Source organism: Balaenoptera borealis (genome assembly GCF_965194805.1).
Source record: "Balaenoptera borealis genome assembly, chromosome: 4".
Lineage (NCBI taxonomy): Eukaryota > Metazoa > Chordata > Mammalia > Artiodactyla > Balaenopteridae > Balaenoptera > Balaenoptera borealis.
Genome location: NC_138861.1, coordinates 61757900 through 61776217, shown reverse-complemented (window position 1 = coordinate 61776217; position 18318 = coordinate 61757900). Strand labels below are relative to the sequence as shown.

The window sequence follows — 18318 nt, the reverse complement described above, 5'->3', positions numbered from 1 at the left end:
TGTTTCTTGGGGACACTGCGTCCACCATCTCCCCAGACTGCCGGCATTCTGATTAAAAGCAGCTTTCCTTTCTACAAACATCTCTCTCTCTCTCACACTGATTTTCAGTTGGTGAGCACCTGAACCTGATTCAGTAAAAATTTTAAGCCTACAGTGAGTCCTGCAGGCGGTAAATGTACTCACTTTGTTATCTTGGTTATCTCCGACACTTTACAGAGCTTTAGGACAAGATGATAAAGAGCCTTAGCTGTTCTTTTATGTTTTCTGCAGGGAATTAATTAGGAGCTGTCTTGCACCAGTTCTCAATTTGAGGTGAATTGTGAAAGAGGTCATTCTGACAGAAAGTACTGTGCCATTGGCAAAAAAGAGAAAAATTTTGAAGGGCATTGTAAAAGTGGTAGTGTAGGCTTTCCATACAGAGTGAAAGTCAGGTTTGAGTTTTGAAGTACCATCTAATGTGACTACTGAGGGATTTTCTAAAATCACTACTCATTTATTTTACTGCACTTACAAAGCATGTTAAGCCTGACATCTATTGACATCTCTGTTTCCAAGTTAGAGAATGCAGAAACAGGGCTGCCTTTTAACTGTTCCCTGTTGTTACCCAAGACAGCAGGTTTCCCAACACTATCCCTCCTTCATGTATCTATTATCTATTAGATTTCTGGTTCAGTCCTTAGTTCACTGTCCCTTTGCTTTCCCTCAAGCTTTGGTCCATGCAACGCCAGGCCACATATAGTAGCTCAGTTTAAATTGCGTATACACTGGCACATGTGTTTTAGATTCATGCTGACCCTTCTCAAGGCAGCCAAATCATATACTCCCCCTCAACACCCAGTTCAATATCAAGTCTTTCCTGGGAAACCCAAAGACAAACGATCCTTCCATTTTATGCATTCTTACAGCATGTATTGTATCAGATATATTAGAATCTAATCATATGCTCTCCTAAATTGTTTCCTAACCGTTCTATGAGTTTTTCTTCTTTTCCTTAGAGAAATTGTAAGCTTGTTGATTTAATGCTTATGGCATATACAGTTTGTGCAGCCCTATTCCTCCATCCCATGACCAGTATATAGCATGGAATCAAGATGCGCTGAATTGAATTATGCCTAACAGCTAATTTCAGAACTGAATCTGCAAAAATCAGAGAAATGCAAACTTCTCTGTGCATATCCTCTCTGGGGTGTTTTCAATGTAATAATATCCATTGTTGTGAAAGATGGAGAATGAGAATTAGGTTTCCTATGGAATGAAATTTTTAATTTTTCTAAGGTTAGGTTTAAATAAATGTCATAAAACCACAGGAGTTTATCAGGAGTCTGATTTCACATAAGGAAAACATTTGATGCATATGAAGAGCCTGGAAATTATGTGCTCAAGGTGGTCAAGTCAAAGTTGCTCAGGCTGGCAGAAGACAAGGCTGTAAGTAGCACTCAGTGTGAGGCATAAACAAGTAAAATGGGGCAATTAACGAGAGAGTTTGCCTGGGGCTTTCTGATCAAGGTCAGCGATTTAGAAACTACACCCCAAGAAAGATTATAGATGAGGAGTGAGATAATTGGGCTGCCTCTTGATCAGACCCAATGCTCAAAATGAAGAGTAATATATGTAAGCTGCTACTTGCTGGACTACTATTCATCCTCCAGAACTTTTTTTGTCCTTGAGAATCTAATAAACTACACGAACAGTAATGTCTTAAAGTTTTATGTCCTTCTGTCCTTATGACTTATGTCTACAGCATTTCCCCATTCATTTCAAGGAAGTAAAAACCTGAGTTTAAACTCTAAATAATTTTGTGATTAGTTTGCTGTTGTTTAATGCTCATGCTTGGGAAGCTGATGTAACATGTGACAAGAAACAAGGATGTGTAATACATTTTTTAAAAATTGAAAATATGTTAAGTGTTTAAAGTATTTGAAGGAACAAATCTGATTATTTCCCTTGTATCTCATATAACATTGAAATTTTAATACAAAACATGCAAAAAGCAATAAGTACATAACATTGCTGAGGACAGGAAGTGGTAATTAGCATATAAGGTATTTTTGCAAATATATAGAAGATGGGAAGTAGATAGAATCACATTGATGGATGAACCACAAAAGAATACAGAACATACATAGAGGAAGACTGAAGAGAAGTGAGAAATGTTTTTCCTGAAGAAGCAAGGTTTACAGGTCCTGCCAACCCACCCATCATATTTCGTATCCTCTCCTACCTCCAAATCCAGAAGCATTTGCCTATAAGCTAAACTCTAATTGCATTATGCTTTAGTTTTAAATGTGTTGAAATAAGATAATTTAAGATTAATGCCTTATAAATTCAAACATAAAATCTGATTTTTACAAGAAACATAAAATTGATGGAATTCCATAGCACGTGCAACGATAACATGGACCACAGAAGGTAGACACACCCGTGCCCACTCTGCCCTAGATTTGCTACTCCCTAGAAAGTCACGCATACATCTTCTGAAACCACGGTTCAAAATGAATTGTTCTAGGTGTCAGCAGATGGCGCTTGCTTCCCCTTTTCTCCAAACATGAATACGAGCAAAGCCTATGACCAGCATCAAGGAGGAGCATATACCAAATCTTCCCCTGCTAATACTGTGGTAGGTTTCCTTTGCTTATGGTATTTACTCAAGTATGGCATTTCTGGGTCCTGCCCAATGGCCATGCTGCATGATGCACTCCACCACTACAGGGGGTAACTACAGAAAGATGACGACAAAGCCATCTCTTTGCCCCTACTGTGCAGTTCTATGTCTTATTTTTTTCCTCCCGTCCAAAAAGAAGAGAAAATCAAGGTTAATTATAAGTTTAAGAAAAATACCGTATACAGTAACGTCTGATTACTATACAAGTAAGTTCTTAGAACACCTGGGAGAAATAATGGGAAGGGAATGACAGTATGTGCTCTGTTTTGTGCTCATTAGCTAAGCTGTTGGTTATTTGTAGATGATTTAGTCCTTTCAGTCCCTGGTTTATTGCATTATCCGCTTTATGCCTGGAGCCATGCAAGTATTATTGTGAATTTCTTCCATTGTATATTTGATGACTCACCTATGCATAAACACCAATGTGACATGCAATATTAATAGACATGAAAAGCAAAATTACCATGAGATAGTTTTATCCCATTTCACACTGTAAAGTTAACAGGTGCTATAACTTAGTGTTGCAAGTGATTTTTTTCATTCTCAGAAACTTCATGAATTTGTTATTGAATATTTAATGAACTTAAATACATAACTTACCATCTGTGCCTCAGGTTTTTCATCTTTGAAATGACAAAGTGAGTGGTTTTCCTTCTATTTTTTCAACTGAAATAACACATTGAAGATAAAACAAATCAAAAATAGTGGAATTTCCTCATTCAAATGGATACAAGACTTTCAGCCTCCTCTGCACCCACCCCCTTTCCCTCCACACTTCCCAAGTGTGTCTATCAGGCCTCCCAGCTCTGGAAGCATTTCTGAAACTACCAGACTAGATCTTCTCTAAGGTTCTTTTTGGCTCTAACATTCAGATGGAACAAAAACAGGAAGCCCAAAGTCGCAGCTCACAAGGGATTGCTGCTGTTTAACACGAAAGAGAGAAAAAAATATTGTCCATAACATTTGCACTTGATTAATACTGATTAATAAAGAAAAGACAGGTTCCAACGTGAGGTTAAAACCATTAAGAGGAAACCAAGAACTTCACCTTGCAGTTCAAAGTGTGGTCCCCAGAGCTGCACCAGCAGGAAATACAGGATCTCAGGCCCTGCCCCAAACATACTGAATCAGAATCTGAATTTTAACAAGAGGTACAGATGACCCATTTTATCTTAGTGTTTGAGGAGGACTCTGCTGAAGCAATGACTTTCAACTCTGGCGGCCCATTAGAATCGTCAGGAAAGTTTTAAAGAAACACTGATACTTGATCACCATCCCCATTCTCTTTTAATTGGCCTGTAGTGGGACATTGTTAGTTTTATAGCTTCCAGGTGATTTAAATATGCAGCTAGGGGTGAAAAACATCATTCTAAGTAAATAGTAGAACCCTACTCAAGAAACTAGGAAAATCTCCCAGGCATAACCAAACAGAAGACATGTTTCAATCCAGCCCCCAGGGGAAGAGCCGCGCATTGCGATTAATGACTGAGACACTCCGCTGAAAAGGGTACATGTCACTTATCAGTGATCTGACAACCCTCAAAGGTATGTGTGCTGGCATTCCGAAGCAAGTATCTGAAGATGACAAACCTCACCTGACAAATGGATGGCTGAGTCTTGTGGAGACAGAGATATAAAAACATTAACTATGGAAAATGAAGATATAGATGGCTTATTAAGACAGTTTCAAAGGATTTTAATTTTTAGATCATAGATTATGAAAACAAATGTACTCACTGTTAGCCATAGATAAGTGCATAGATAAGTGCATAGTAAGTGCATAGTAAGTGAATAAATAGCACAGAGAATCCAGGGTGAAAAAGCAAATACTTCTAGACATTCTAAAATTGCAGCCTTAGACATTTAAGATAGTTTTCAGATATTATTGATCTTTACAGCTATGATCAGCTATTTAGGTTAGAGATTTTGACTAAATCAAGGACATGGTCCTTTCCTTGACTAAAATCAAATTCACAAGGACAGTAGAGGACCAAGGAGCTCATTTTATGGGGGCTAAAAAAACCGGAGTTAGTTTTATGGGAACAATAAAATTGTGATAATAGAAAGATCTGGGTTGGGATTTTGTGGGTTAGGAGTATAAAAAGTTGGGGAAGGACTCAAAGATATGAAAGAGTACCCGAGTTACTTTGCACTTATCATTCCTTCCTCCTGGAATGTTCTTTCCCAGAATTCTCTCACGTCCTTCAAGTCTTTCCTCTACTGTCACCTTCTAATGAGCTCTACAACCACCATCTTATTTCACTCCACAATATGCTCTTTTTTATCACCTTTTAACATATTATATAGCAAACCAATGTATTATGATTATTGTTTATTTTCTGTTTCCTCTGCTACAAAGTAAGCTCCCGTTAAAGGGCAGGGATTTTTACCAGTTTGCACACGACTGTATTCTAAGAACCTAGAGCAATGTCTGGCACACAATCAGAGCTCAATAGAAATTTGTTGCACCTGTAACCTTTGGGAAAGCTCTTTCTGTCACGTGCTTGGGCCAGAAGACAGGCTGCAGTGAATTCCACAGTGAATGCTGGTGAGCGATGGGAAGAGAAGAGGCAGTGAAGCTAAGCTACGCTCTTGAGAAGTTTGGTGGTGAAAAGAGAAAAGAGCAGACACTGGCTAATAAGGCAGAAACAGAGTCAAGCAGAAGTTTGAGCCTTCCTTGTATGATGAGGAAAACCTGAGCCTGCTTGTAGGCTTAGGGAGTCTGGAGAAGTAGGAGAACTGGATAAGATTCCAATTTAGAAGGGTGAATATGGAGGGAAGAAAACTACAGAACTGACTATGTAGTTAAAGAAACTGTTTATCCAGACCATCCACATCACTCAAAAGCATTTCCAACAACCATGAAAATCCAAAGCAAAGGCGAAGTGAATCAGAGTGGCTATTTCTTCTGACAACTTGAGTTTCACGTTGAGAACATTATAAATATTAAAGCATTCAGCTAGAGGCTATGTTGCCGTCTCCAAGCAGCAGGCAACATCTGAGATGCGAAAGTAAGAGTTGAGAAATCCAACAGAGTACGTCTCATCATGTAGATAGACCTTCTGGAAATTAGGCTAGAAAAATGTGACTCATGTCAGCAGCCAATATAGGCAAATGAAGATGTCCCACGCATATAGCTGGACGCATTCCTGTGTAGTCTAGAGGGTTGCAACGGGCTTATTTGCAAGTGTAATATACTTCACTAATAAGCCTTCAGATTTTCTCTCTCAAAATGCACACTTCTACTCACTTGTTTAGGTTGAGCACATAGACCCTTGCTTATCCAGAGTTAATGGCCTTCCTTTACACTGGAGCCCCTAATTTCTACAAGATAGAAGCATGATGACCAGGGAAGAAGGCAGTTGCAATACTAATTCCAATTCTAATCCCAGTTCTACTAAACTCGGAAGTGAGATCATGGAAAATTCACCTTTGGGCCTTAATGTTATCCTTGCAAAATGAAGAGTACTGGACTAGATCTAAAGGTCCTTTCCAGATCAACGTTAGCTAGTTCCCGATCCTGACAAATATGATAACAGAGAAAGGAAAAGGCTGAGAACAGAAGGGACACTATAGTCATAACACTAGGAAATCTGTGTTCTGCAGTAGAACCTTACAGACTGGAGCGTGTATTTAGGAAGTTTGTACAATGGCCAAAGCAGAGCGCTAGGTACTAATGAAGAATGCAAAAGAAATAGAAAATTTTGTTTGTTAATTGTAATTAAAGGTCATATGGAAAGGTCATATGGTCCTTATTAGTTATCTATTTTATATATAGTAGTGTGTATATGTCAATCCCCATCTTCTGATTTATCCCTCCCCTAGCCTTTTACTTTTTAATTTTCTTTATTTAGTATTTTTAAAAACAAGTAATGTCCTTTCTGGCTTATCTATGTTTTCATCATTTTTAATTGATTTTTTTCTCTTACATCTTATATTTAAGTGGGTTCATGGTAGGTACAGAGGAATGACTTGATATTTCTGCAAAGTGTATTAATGTAAGTACATGAGAAACGTTTTATTTGCTAATAATTTGGGGGCATTACTGAACCATTGACCATCTTTGCAGAAATACATAATTATCCTTTAGTCTCACTGTTTATTGTTTGCAAAGGTACAGTGGGTATATTCTGCTAAAATTCTTCAAAATCAATGACTGGAGATCATTTGTAGTGAGTCTGTCCTTCCTATTAATTTTTAAAGCTAAATTGTTTGTCTTTAGATCCTGAAACTATGTTCTTTACCGCCATTAATGAGATATAGTGATCATGAGTCAAACTAGCTGTAGACCCTAAAGGAAAGCTGTGGTTTTGTTACATAATGAAGGTGATGAGGAGGAGGCTTGGGAAATTACAAGGACAAAGATGATACTTAATATTTTAGTGAATAACTATGTGTGAAGCCCTGCCCTAACAGCTTTACTTATCTCATTTCTCACAGCAGTCACACAATGATGTTTGACAGTTCTGCCTCCTATTTTACAGATGAGGAAACTGAAATCCAGTGAGATAACCCACGATCATTCTGGTATGAGGTGGTAGGTGGAGTTCAAACCTGAATCAGTCTGTCTTTGCAGTTTAGACTGGGAACTGTGGCAAGACAGTGTCTCCCTGTTACAGAAAGAAACACCCTCTTCTGGGATGTCCTGTTCTTCCCACACTCCTGAGTCGTGGGGTGATGTGCTCGCACCAATCCTCAGGGTTCAAACCTGAGGGTTGCTTTTCTAAAAACCACTCTGGGATGACACATTTTAAAAACAGAAGTGCCCCTTTTCCTTCTCATACCCCTAGCATTATTGCCACTTTCTGTCTCTTCAAGTTCTGTGGGATGGACTTAGGCAAAAAGCCACTCCCATAACCTCTTATTTTCTTTTTTAAAAATGTTATTTAAAAAATATTATGATACAACCTGATGTGAGAAGAGGAGACACAGTCACTTAGTTTGAGCCTCTTTAGAGAAAGTCCAAGTAGCAAATGAACTTGATACTATTTCACTTTGTAGGAGGAAATAACATGTTTCCATTACTCAGTGATGAATCTAATGATAAAATCTCCATTGAGCCAGGTCTATATTTTGTTAACATTTTTATTGCTACGTGCTCCCAATACAACAAACAGCATCAGTAGTGTACACTTTGATAAAAAGGAATTTTTAGCTTAGTAGAAAAGGAAGCTCAAAGATCAGGAGTATAATGAATATATACATCTTTATGGGAGGTGTATGTGTGTGACCAGCTTTCTCTGTGTTCCCCTGTGGACCAGATGCATGCACACGCAAGCAAACTAGAGGAGAATTTCATGCTGGGGAAATTTTTAGGGGAAAAAAATGACTTCTATTTGAGGTTCAGGGATTGTTTTACAATCTGGAATTCACCTAATTCATTTGACTTTCAAAAGTCTTGCACCAAGTAGCAGCGATTCTTTAGAGGTATAGAGTCAATAGGTGAAGCTGTTATTTTTACCATGGTTAAAATGCAAACATTCTTGCACATTCTGTGCTTTGAGAAGTTAACATATCTATATTTTAGTTTGCAGAATGTATTTTTGGACAGTTCAGGAACTGACCTCAAAATCATTATGCTGTCAACACTTCTCTTTCTTTTTTCTTTTAAGTGTAATTCATGAAGTATTTATCTCCTTCACATACTTCTTTTTTGGTGTTTCTAATTCCCTATTTCATTAAACAGCTAGCTATCTGAGCCCATACTATTTTATGTTTCATTGAAGGGGGAAAAGTTACCAACTTTGCATCAACTACTCTAAAAATGCAAAATTTGCATAACATCAATTTTGTTCAATTTTAGCTCTTTGATTTGGCTGCTGTAGTTTGCTTAAATTTCTCCTCTATGTACAGAACAAAGCATGCATCTCTAATTATGTCTCTCTAGTTTACCAAAATATGTCATTGATATTAGCGTAAATATTTAGTACATAAAAATACTATCAAGAAAAAAAATCAACTTTTAATAAATATCTTCAGTTCTGAATTCTATATACAAGTACTTTACATCTACTCCCTGGAGAGAGCATTTCTGGCTTCACTGTGAGTAAGGTGATCACTGACATAAATTACTAGCACATTATTGCAGTCAGATGCATTGTGGTTGTGAACATTTGGATATGAACCATGCGGAAAATAAATATTGCAACCATTGACAAATGCTTTCTTGAAGCTGCTTCCAGAGCCCTAAAGCCCTGCTATACTTGATTGTTATTTCTAGTTCAACGATGCTTTTCTCAGCTACTGACATACAAACAAATGATCTCAGTACATTTTTCCTTTGTTAGTAATTAATTACAGTACATTGAGTATACTTGTTTGTATATGTCAACAATGGGACAATTAAAAACAACACAGGAAAGCAGGACAATTCAATGGTGTCTATTGAGGCCCTGGTAAAAGGGTTTCCATTTTGTGCTGCACAGGCTCATTTACTGGTCTCTGTTCCCTGTGACTACAAGTATACTAAGACACCAAACTTATTCTTTTTTATTTAAAGGATGGAAGGTAATAGGTAAGCTGAAATCTCTATATCTGCAGCTTATCTGTTTTTTTCTCTTTTTCTGTAATTTAGGCGTCACATTGTTGATCAAACAAAACCACACAACAAAACCCCTTGTATTGTCAGTAGCGGTGTTTCTAACTTCTTTGTAATATTCTGCTTTGAAAATCAACTCATAGAACGTCAAATAAGGCAATACTCAATGACAGGCACCTAGAATATCCAGAAATGTAATATAGTAAACAATCATTTGAGAACACATCTCTTAAAATAATACTGATTTCTGCAATATACAGTATTTACACAACAGCTGCAAATTTGCTCATACAATATTTCTAATATAGATAAATAGGAATACAAGTCTAAGAATTCTTTGCTCCATTTTCAAAACCTTTTGTTAAAATGTAAACCATTGGCACCTCTTTTTTATTTTTACTGTAACTTTTTTAAAACAACAACCAGAAAATCAGCTGGTATGCACAATTGATTCCAGTCCCTTTTCTGCTTTAGAAAATGACCAACACACTTAGCAACTTACTTTCCTTCGGTTAATAATCTTTGGTGCTTTCTTCCAATGAATTCTGGTAAATGAGTCAATGCAGAACAAAAGGAGGATGAAAGCAACTAGAAAGTGAACCAGCACTTTTTTGTTCTTCCACGTACAGATAAAATGAGTTGATGATTTATGGAGATTTCCACTTTAAACAAGCTGTATGCACCACGGGGAGAGGGAGCTTGTCCAGATTTTCCATTGATGTCTAGCCTTTTGGCTTCACTTTCTCATCTTTCCAATGTGGATGACCTTAGCGGACGTCTCTTGTCAATAATCTTTTCATCTTTCTTTGAGGTTCTTGCCTGAGAAGAAGCACCTGTGGAATCACTGGCTGCAAGGAAGGGGGCAGCAGCCATTTGTGGAGATGAACTGAGGTGGCCACTCTTGGTGGGTGGGGAGGCCAGTCTCAGAGTCTTATTTTCTGCTGGCTGAGCTCTCCTCTGGGGTAGGTTAGCACCACTGGATTTACTGTTTGGCCTGAAAGCAGCATGTGCATTTGGACCTCCTACAGAAGAGATCTTGCTCAAAGATTTCTTCTTCTCAGCAGGAGTCTCTGAATAGTAAGGAACCAAAGATGTAGGCATCATTAGCGATTCGGGGAGGTCACTGGAGTTAAAGATAGCATCATCGTGAGTTTCAGCAGCTTCTGGAAGGTACGGCGGTGGCAGGGTGCTGCTGCGCTTGCTACATGACTCACAACATAACTTGTTATAACCTGGTATGGAGCAGTATCGCGCCAGCACCTCCATTTGACAGAATATGGATTTATCTCCCAAACATGGCTCATCTGCAAAGATTAAAAGACAACAAAATGAGACATACAACCAAACATGAAAGGAGGGCAACATGGATGGAGCTAGAGGGCATTAAGCTAAGTGAAATAAGTCAGACAGAGAAAGATAAATATTGTATGATCTCACTTATATGTGGAATCTAAAAAACAAAACAAACAAAACAAAAAACAGAATCATAGATTCTGAACAGAGAACAAATGGGCGATTGCTGAGGGAGGGGCAAAATAGGTGAAGGGGATTAAGAGGTACAAACCTCCAGTTGTGAAATAAATAAGCCATAGGGATGTGACATACAGCATAAGGAATATGGCCAGTCACGTGGTAATAACTTTCTATGGGGACAGACTTATTGTGGTGATCATTTCATAATGTATGCAAATACATTATGCATAGTGTATGCAAAATCACTAGGTAGTACATCTGAAACTAACATAATACTGTATTTCAACAATATTTCATTTTAACTATAAAAATAAATATAACTAAAAATGAATAAAAGGAGGGAAGAAATTTAAATCGTGTATGAATATAAAAAATTTTAAGTAAAATCTAACATTTATGGGAGTTGTCCACATGAGGCTTTGCATTAAAAATATGAATATTAGGATGAATTTACTAAAATAAGTATTCTCTATGTGCAAAGCACTTGAATTGACCAGTACTTTCACATCTCCATCAAGAGTCTTCAGATCAAGGGTAATTTTTTCTTCCTAGTAGAAATACATATCTGATTTTAGAATGAGAAAATAGAATTAGTTTTACCATATTTTTAAGATATAGAGGGCACTGTTTTTTTAAATTTTATGATGGTTCTGTCTTTATAATAGAGTGGCCTCTCTATTAAATTTAAATTTAAAATCTCAAAATAAATACTAAAGACCTGTTGGAACATATTAAATCTTAAAACTATATGACCAAAAGAAAAATCAAGATACTATTTTGATTTGGAGACCACTCTCCAGAGTGAAGGCAACAGTTTCATGTTTACCATTGAATGTTCTCAGGTTATTTGTTATTTGAAAGCACAAATCTGGGTAAAGGGTACCAACTTTCTTTTGAATAATTCGTGGTTCTTTAATTTCATTGAACTGATAGTACTTTAAAGAGTACTAAAGTAACGCTCACAAAACACTTGGTAGGTGTGTGTGTACAGACTATTTCTATTATTTTTTAATTTTATTGATCATAGGTTATAAGAATTAGATTTCAAAAAATCCAAACATTGAGCTCATTAAAATGTTAGTTTGTACTTCTTTTCAGCCATTCCAGAGCATATCCTATGCAGAGCCTATGCACACAGTCTAACACAGAATACTAATCCCATATCCAATTAATAAATGCAAAGAATTGTAAATTGTGGCATTTATGTAATATAATCACTTAAAATTACAATGTAATATTGGGTGATTCTACATTGCTAGGTAAGAAACCTGCTATATAACTTGCCAAAGAAATTAAATCCCTTTTCTAAAGTTCGAGGGGAAAAAAAGAGGGTCAGTTGTCAGGGCCAAAACAGGCTAAACTTACCACCTTTGTTAGCGTTATAATTCCATGCCCACTTCCCAAGTTGTGGAATGACTTGTATTTCCCTGACATTTACACATCTATGATACAGTATGATGTGTTTGAATATTTCATATTAGCTAAGATAATCATCTAATTAGGTTGTAAATGCCTGAGAATCACATTAATGGGTTTCACCTCAAGTATCAATCCCTTTTCCTATCTGAATTATTTTTTCTATGCCTATAGCTTTCTATGCCTATAACATTTTCTTTTGGCTTAAGGAAAAGTATCAAGCAAATTCTTGCTGACAGTTGGGCATATTTGCAGAAATATATACCTCTACCAGTTATTAAGATCAATAAAGCTTACTCGAAAAGTGTTTAACCTCCTGACAGTAATGTCTATGTAAGAGTAAAATACTATGGTGACGGGAAATGTTATAGCTTCTAAGTAGGTAAATTTGTTCTTTTGGCTTTGACTTGTGTTTTGAAGTTTCAAATATACTTTCCAGAGAAAAATGATTAAATATGTAAGTCCTTTGTCTCCCCCTCATGGTCATACTTGTTCATGCCACCCCACATTTCAAAGGAAAATGTACAAAGAAATATTTTATAAGGTTTCTTTGGAAGAGTAGACAGGCAGTGGGAGGACAGGAAGAGAGAGAGGGAGAGAGAGACAGGCACAGAGAACCAGAGGGGACGGGACACGGGGGCTGGGAAAGAGAGAAGGCAGGGAAGGCAAGAGACACGGGGAGATGGAGAGACAGACGCAGAGTGGCAGAGACAGGGAGGTGGGCAGGGAGGGTGAGGAAGGACAGAGAAAAGTGGAGGAGAAAGGGAGACACTGACAGACACATGTGCCAGAAAAGGGGGAAGGAGGAGTGTTAGAAAAAGAGGGAAACAGAGAAGAAGGAGAGAGTCAGGAAGAGATGAGGAGAGAGAGAAGAGGAAAGGGAGAGAGCAGGAGAAAGAGAGAAAAGAGGTAGAGGTAGGGAGACTAGGAGGGAGAGAGAGAGAGAGAGAGAGAATGAGAAGAAAGAGTGAGGTGGAAAAAGCATGAGTGATATACACAGAAAGTGAGCAACATACAGACAGCAAGTGACAGCAAGTCAGAGACAGAGTGCGAAACCCACAGAGGAAAAGAGAGGAGAGAAAAGTGGAGATACAAAATGAGACACAAAGGACACAGACAGATGCAGAGAGAGACAGAAAAGGAGGAAGAAGGAGACAGTGATAGAAACTGAAACCATCCAATATATGCTATTTGTTTTACAATAGCAAATTGAAATTATACAGATGTCCCCTGACTTATGACGGTTCTACTTACGATTTTTGGACTTTATGATGGTGTGAAAGCCATATGCATTCAGTAGAAACCGTACTTTGAATCTGGATCTTTTCTGAGCTAGTGATACATGGAATGATACTCTTTTGTGATGCTGGGCAGGGCAGCAGCTGCAGCTCCCGGTGAGCCAGGCGATCACGAGGGCAAATGACGGACACACTTATCACCATTCTGTACCCAGACAACCATTCTGTCTTTTACCTTCAGTATAGTATTCAATAAATTATATGAGGTATTCAACACTTTATTACCAAATAGGCTTTGTGTTAGATGATTTTGCCCAACTGTAGGCAAACGTAAGCGTTTGGAGCATGTTTAACGCTAGGCTATGGTGTTCAGTAGGTTAGGTGTTTTAAATGCATTTTCGACTGACAGTATTTTCAACTTAGGATGAGTTTATCAGGATGTAACTCCATTGTAAATTGAGGAAGATCTGTACTTTAAAGAAAAGAGACTGCTTTTGCAATATGGCAAGAGTAAGTTAGGCAAACTTTAGCATATGCACAAGGTATCTATTCTGAAAGCACGCTGTTCAAGCCTATGGAAATGGATGGGCAGGTATTGGAAGTGGCTTTGTGAAAGACATTTATCATCCACATGCCTAAATTGAATGATTTTAGTAAAGTATTGCCAAACCTTCTGCATTATTATGCCTTTGACAATGATGTGAAGTTATAAAGAAAATCAAAGAGAGAAAACAAGTAGCTCCTTCTAGAAACACAAATTGACAGAAGCTACATATACACGACACGGCCCTCACCCCAGCATTACTGCCTACTGGGAACCACAGAGGCCGCAGCGGTTATGATAACGAACTGGAGGGGACATTGCCGCAGACATCCATCTTAAAGAACTCTATTAAGCTAATATTTCAAGGGTGTTTTCCTTTAGTCATTTTTCAGTAAGCAAATGGAAATTCCAGAGCTTGCCCAGAAAGGAAGTTCTGCTTTTTGAGTCTCAAAAACCATGATCAGAACAGTGAAATCAATCAGTGTCACACCTACCATTACAGGGAGGCAGCTGACAGGCTCGGACAGACTCAGGCTTTTCACCGTCGCAGTGGTCACCCGCCCTGCAGAGGACCTGCCTCACCTCTGTCCCTTCGCCGCAGGTTACTGAACACTACAGAAACAAAGGCTGTGATTATAGACGTTTATTCCACCAGGACTGTCTTTCTTCCTTTCCCCATGTGCACACTCAGACACACACATGCACACACGAGCACACACGCATACACAGCTCTGGAGTTCTTTCTCTACGGCCCAGTGTTACAGTGACTTGGGAGACAAGAGAATCCTAGCTTTATACCTTAGGAGCATTGTTCTTTCTCTGAAAGCTTCACAGAATTGCTGTAGGACTAAATGAAGGCAAAGGAGACAATGTATATAAAACAGTTATGCTTGGCATGTAGTAAGCATTTGATGCCAAACAAGTCATTGTTATAATGTAACACCTTCTGTAGTTCCTAAAAGCAGTAGTGGAGCCCGTTTTCAGAGAGCCGATCACGGATCGAGCTTCCCATTCTCTCACCTTCCTTACAAATGGTGAATTTACTGTCATGCTATGTTGGTTAATTAAACCTCTTTGGAACTACTATTACTCTATTCCCACAAATTCATTTCTTTAAGGAATGGGCTAACTGCTCTGAAACTAAGCCCAGAAGCAGCCGCGCTATTGCTCTAGGTAGGAGCTGTAGAGGAGGGATGCTTGTTCCAGGACTCTGAGGAGAACGAGACATGAGTTATCCTTAAGGTCCTGGGCAGGTCACTTTCATTTGCCTGTTCCTTCCCTCCTGGGCCTGCTCTCCACTTTCTCCTTTGACCTCTGTCTACTTTTTGCTGCCCTTTCCTCCGATCCACTCTACTATCACCCCGTGATTCTTCATTTGGAGTTTTTAGATATATCAAAGAACTGTGGATAATACGGGCACTGAGACACTGATTCAGCCAGTCACCAAGCAGACGTCATTTGGACAGGCACCGACTGGGCGCTGGGGAAGCAAAGCACCTGTTTTTTTGAGAAATGCATGGACTAATGGTGAGCACAGGCTCAAAGACAGGAGTTCCGATACACTGCTGTGATCAGCAAGCCACTGACAGGCCTCTTTGCCTTTGGAGTGCAGGGGAAGGACTGCCGGCAAGGGCACCCCTGGAAGGTGGTATTTTGGACCATGGAGCTGAGCCTTGGTGGATGAGGGGGAGATGGTCACATAGGAGGAGGGGGAAGGGCAAGCCAGCCAAAAGGGAGGAGGCTCAGACCAGCGTGGTCTTTGAAACAGTCAACAGTTTTACTCAGACTGAGACAAAGAGTTAGAATGAAGGAAGACGAACTAAGAAGAGTTATCATGGGATTTATTGTGGTTATCATTTTGCAATGTATACAAATATCCAATCATTAAGTTGTACACCTGACTCTAAGGTAACGTTACATCAACTATACTTCAACAAGAAGAAAAAAAAGAAGCATTCGTGTGGTGTCAAATGGGGCAGGGCCCTGCATTCAAGGTCAGGGATTTGGAATGCATCCAGGAGGAAAGGTGCAGTCCTGAAAAAATACGGGACAGAAGATCAGTCACCTTTCAGAGGCCTCTGTGTCACAAGACATCCAAACGTGGTTTGCCCCCATCAACTCATCTTTCATGCAAACACTGTTTTAACCTGTGAGTTTTTCTTAATACCGACAGATGCGTAATGCTTCCCAAATACGTGACAGTTTCTCAATTCACACAAAGCCTACCTGATACGGAAGCCAAATTAAAATACAACTCACGTGCTTACCCCTCCCCCCCCCCCCGCCCCCCAGCCAACGCACACAGAATTCGCACACCCACCTCGTTCCAGGGCCCCGTTTTCCACTGGGCCGGGCAGGGCACTCTGTTACAAGGCCGGCGGCTCTCCGGACGGCCACCCACGCAGTACTTGCTGTGCACCGAGCGGTTGGTGCCATCGTGGGACGGCTGGAGGCAGCGCACGGCGCGGAGCTGATAGCCGGAACTGCCGCAGGTTTTGGTGCAGTGCTCCCATTCTTCTGCCGCCCAGCTGAGGATGGGGGTTAACACTGAACTTGGCGACCCGGTTGCGTGGTGTGCCCCTCCCTGCACCGCAAGCCTAGCTCTTTCTGTCCTCTGAATGACGTGCCTGCCCCCCCCCCCCAACCCCGCCGCGGGGCAGGTTCAGAAAGAGGAGCGCATCAAACAAAAAGTCTTAAAACTTTCTAACAGTCCTAGGCGGGGCACATCTATTTGTTATGCCCTAGTATCCTGCCTCCCAGTGACTCTGAAACAAGCTTCTCTTTTCCAAAAGGATCATCCACAGAGGGTTTCTGAAACTCATCTTAAAGTTGTCCCCTTAGATTCAGGCAAGATGGTAGTTTCCCAAAATAGCACCAACTCATAAAGAAGATGTGGCACATATATCCAATGGAATATTACTCAGCCATAAAAAACGAAATAATGCCATTTACAGCAGCACGAATGGACCTAGAGATTATCATACTAAGTGAAGGAAGTCAGAGAAAGACAAGTATCATGATATCACTTATATGTGGAATCTGAAACTATGCTAAAAATGAACTTATTTACAAAACAGAAATAGATTCACAGACATAGAAAACAAACTTATGGTTACCAAAGGGGAAAGGGGGTGGAGGAGTGATAAGTTAAGAGTTTGGGATTAGCAGACACAAACTGCTATATATAAAAGAGATAATCAGCAAGAACCCACTATATAGCACAGGGACCTCTACTCAATATTTTGTAATAACCTATAAGGGAAAAGAATCTGAAAAAGAACATATACATATATATACATATGTATAACTGAATCATTTTGCTGTCTATCTGAAACTAACACAACATTGTAAATCAACTATGCTTCAATAAAAATAAAATAAAATAGAAACCAACTCATTATAATAAATAATTATGAAATTATAAAAACCAACTCATTAAAATAAATAAAACCAACTCATTCTCAGCCATATTGCCTCACGGTGTTAAATATCTGAAAGGAAATTTTAAAAGGCTCCATCTGATGCCTGCTATGACAAGGTGATTTGGTTGCTGCTGCTTTTTCATTACCTCATGAGTTTACTCATGTTTGAATATTCTAAATGAGATCACAGTTCCATCTCTATGATTGTTGCTGTGAAGGCTACCTGACATATCCATCTTGTTTGGAAAATTCAGTTCTTCATATAGGCCCTTATTGGACCTGATGAAAAGGTAAAGGTTGTATGCATCTGGGCCTGAGCAGAAACTGCTTCCATGAATGTACCTGATAGAAGTATTTCCAAGGAATTTATTTTCAAAAAGATTTCCTATGGGACATTCCCAAATTCTATGTCCAAATTCAATGTCAGTGCCCCAGCCCTCTCCAAATTAGCTATGGATACAATATGACAGACAGTTCGTCATTGCATATGTCCCAAAGGGTTGTCACCATTGATTCCAACTAGGTAATCAAACTGTTAGTATGTAATGGAGTCATACTATTTATCCTTTCCAAATTTACTTTCCCTGTGCAATTTTTTTTCTTTTCGTATGTATGGAGCACCAAAATATAAACAGGTTAAAACCTTGGCAGTCTTTGCTATTCAGAGTTTAAGACTGCCATAGGTTTTCAACTGGCAGTAGAATGAGTTGTGGCAACTAAGAAATTTTACTCAATTTTGAAGGCTTCCACTGTGACTCTCATTTAAAGACAGGTGTTAACATGAGAAGTATATACTTCATAGTCATAGATACTTTTTGTTACCTTTATTCCCTCCTGAAATTCCCAGAATGACAATTAAAAAATACATAAAATGGCATACACTCATAAAGTGTTCAGCATGATGGTTTGATTTACATATATTGTGAGGTGACTACCACAACAGGTTTAGTTACATCCATCATCTCATATAGATGCAAAGAAAGAAAAGAAAAAAGAATTCTCCTTGTGACGGGAACTCTCAGGAT

The 18318-nt window shown here is 39.0% G+C and overlaps 1 protein-coding gene across 5 annotated transcripts in view; it reads right to left on the bottom strand.

Annotated features, from left to right (window-relative positions):
- Positions 1-1573: 1573 nt before the first annotated feature.
- The window catches only part of ADAMTS3 (ADAM metallopeptidase with thrombospondin type 1 motif 3), a 291386-nt gene continuing 274641 nt past the window's right edge, over positions 1574-18318 (bottom strand). For all 5 annotated transcript variants that reach the window (XM_082390069.1, XM_082390073.1, XM_082390072.1 and 2 more), the window contains 3 exons: positions 16192-16399; positions 14366-14483; positions 1574-10504 (listed from right to left, as the gene is read on the bottom strand). In XM_082390069.1, coding sequence (XP_082246195.1) covers positions 9945-10504; positions 14366-14483; positions 16192-16399 — 886 coding nt within the window. In that variant the 3' untranslated portion in view covers positions 1574-9944. The remainder of the gene's footprint in view (positions 10505-14365; positions 14484-16191; positions 16400-18318) is intronic.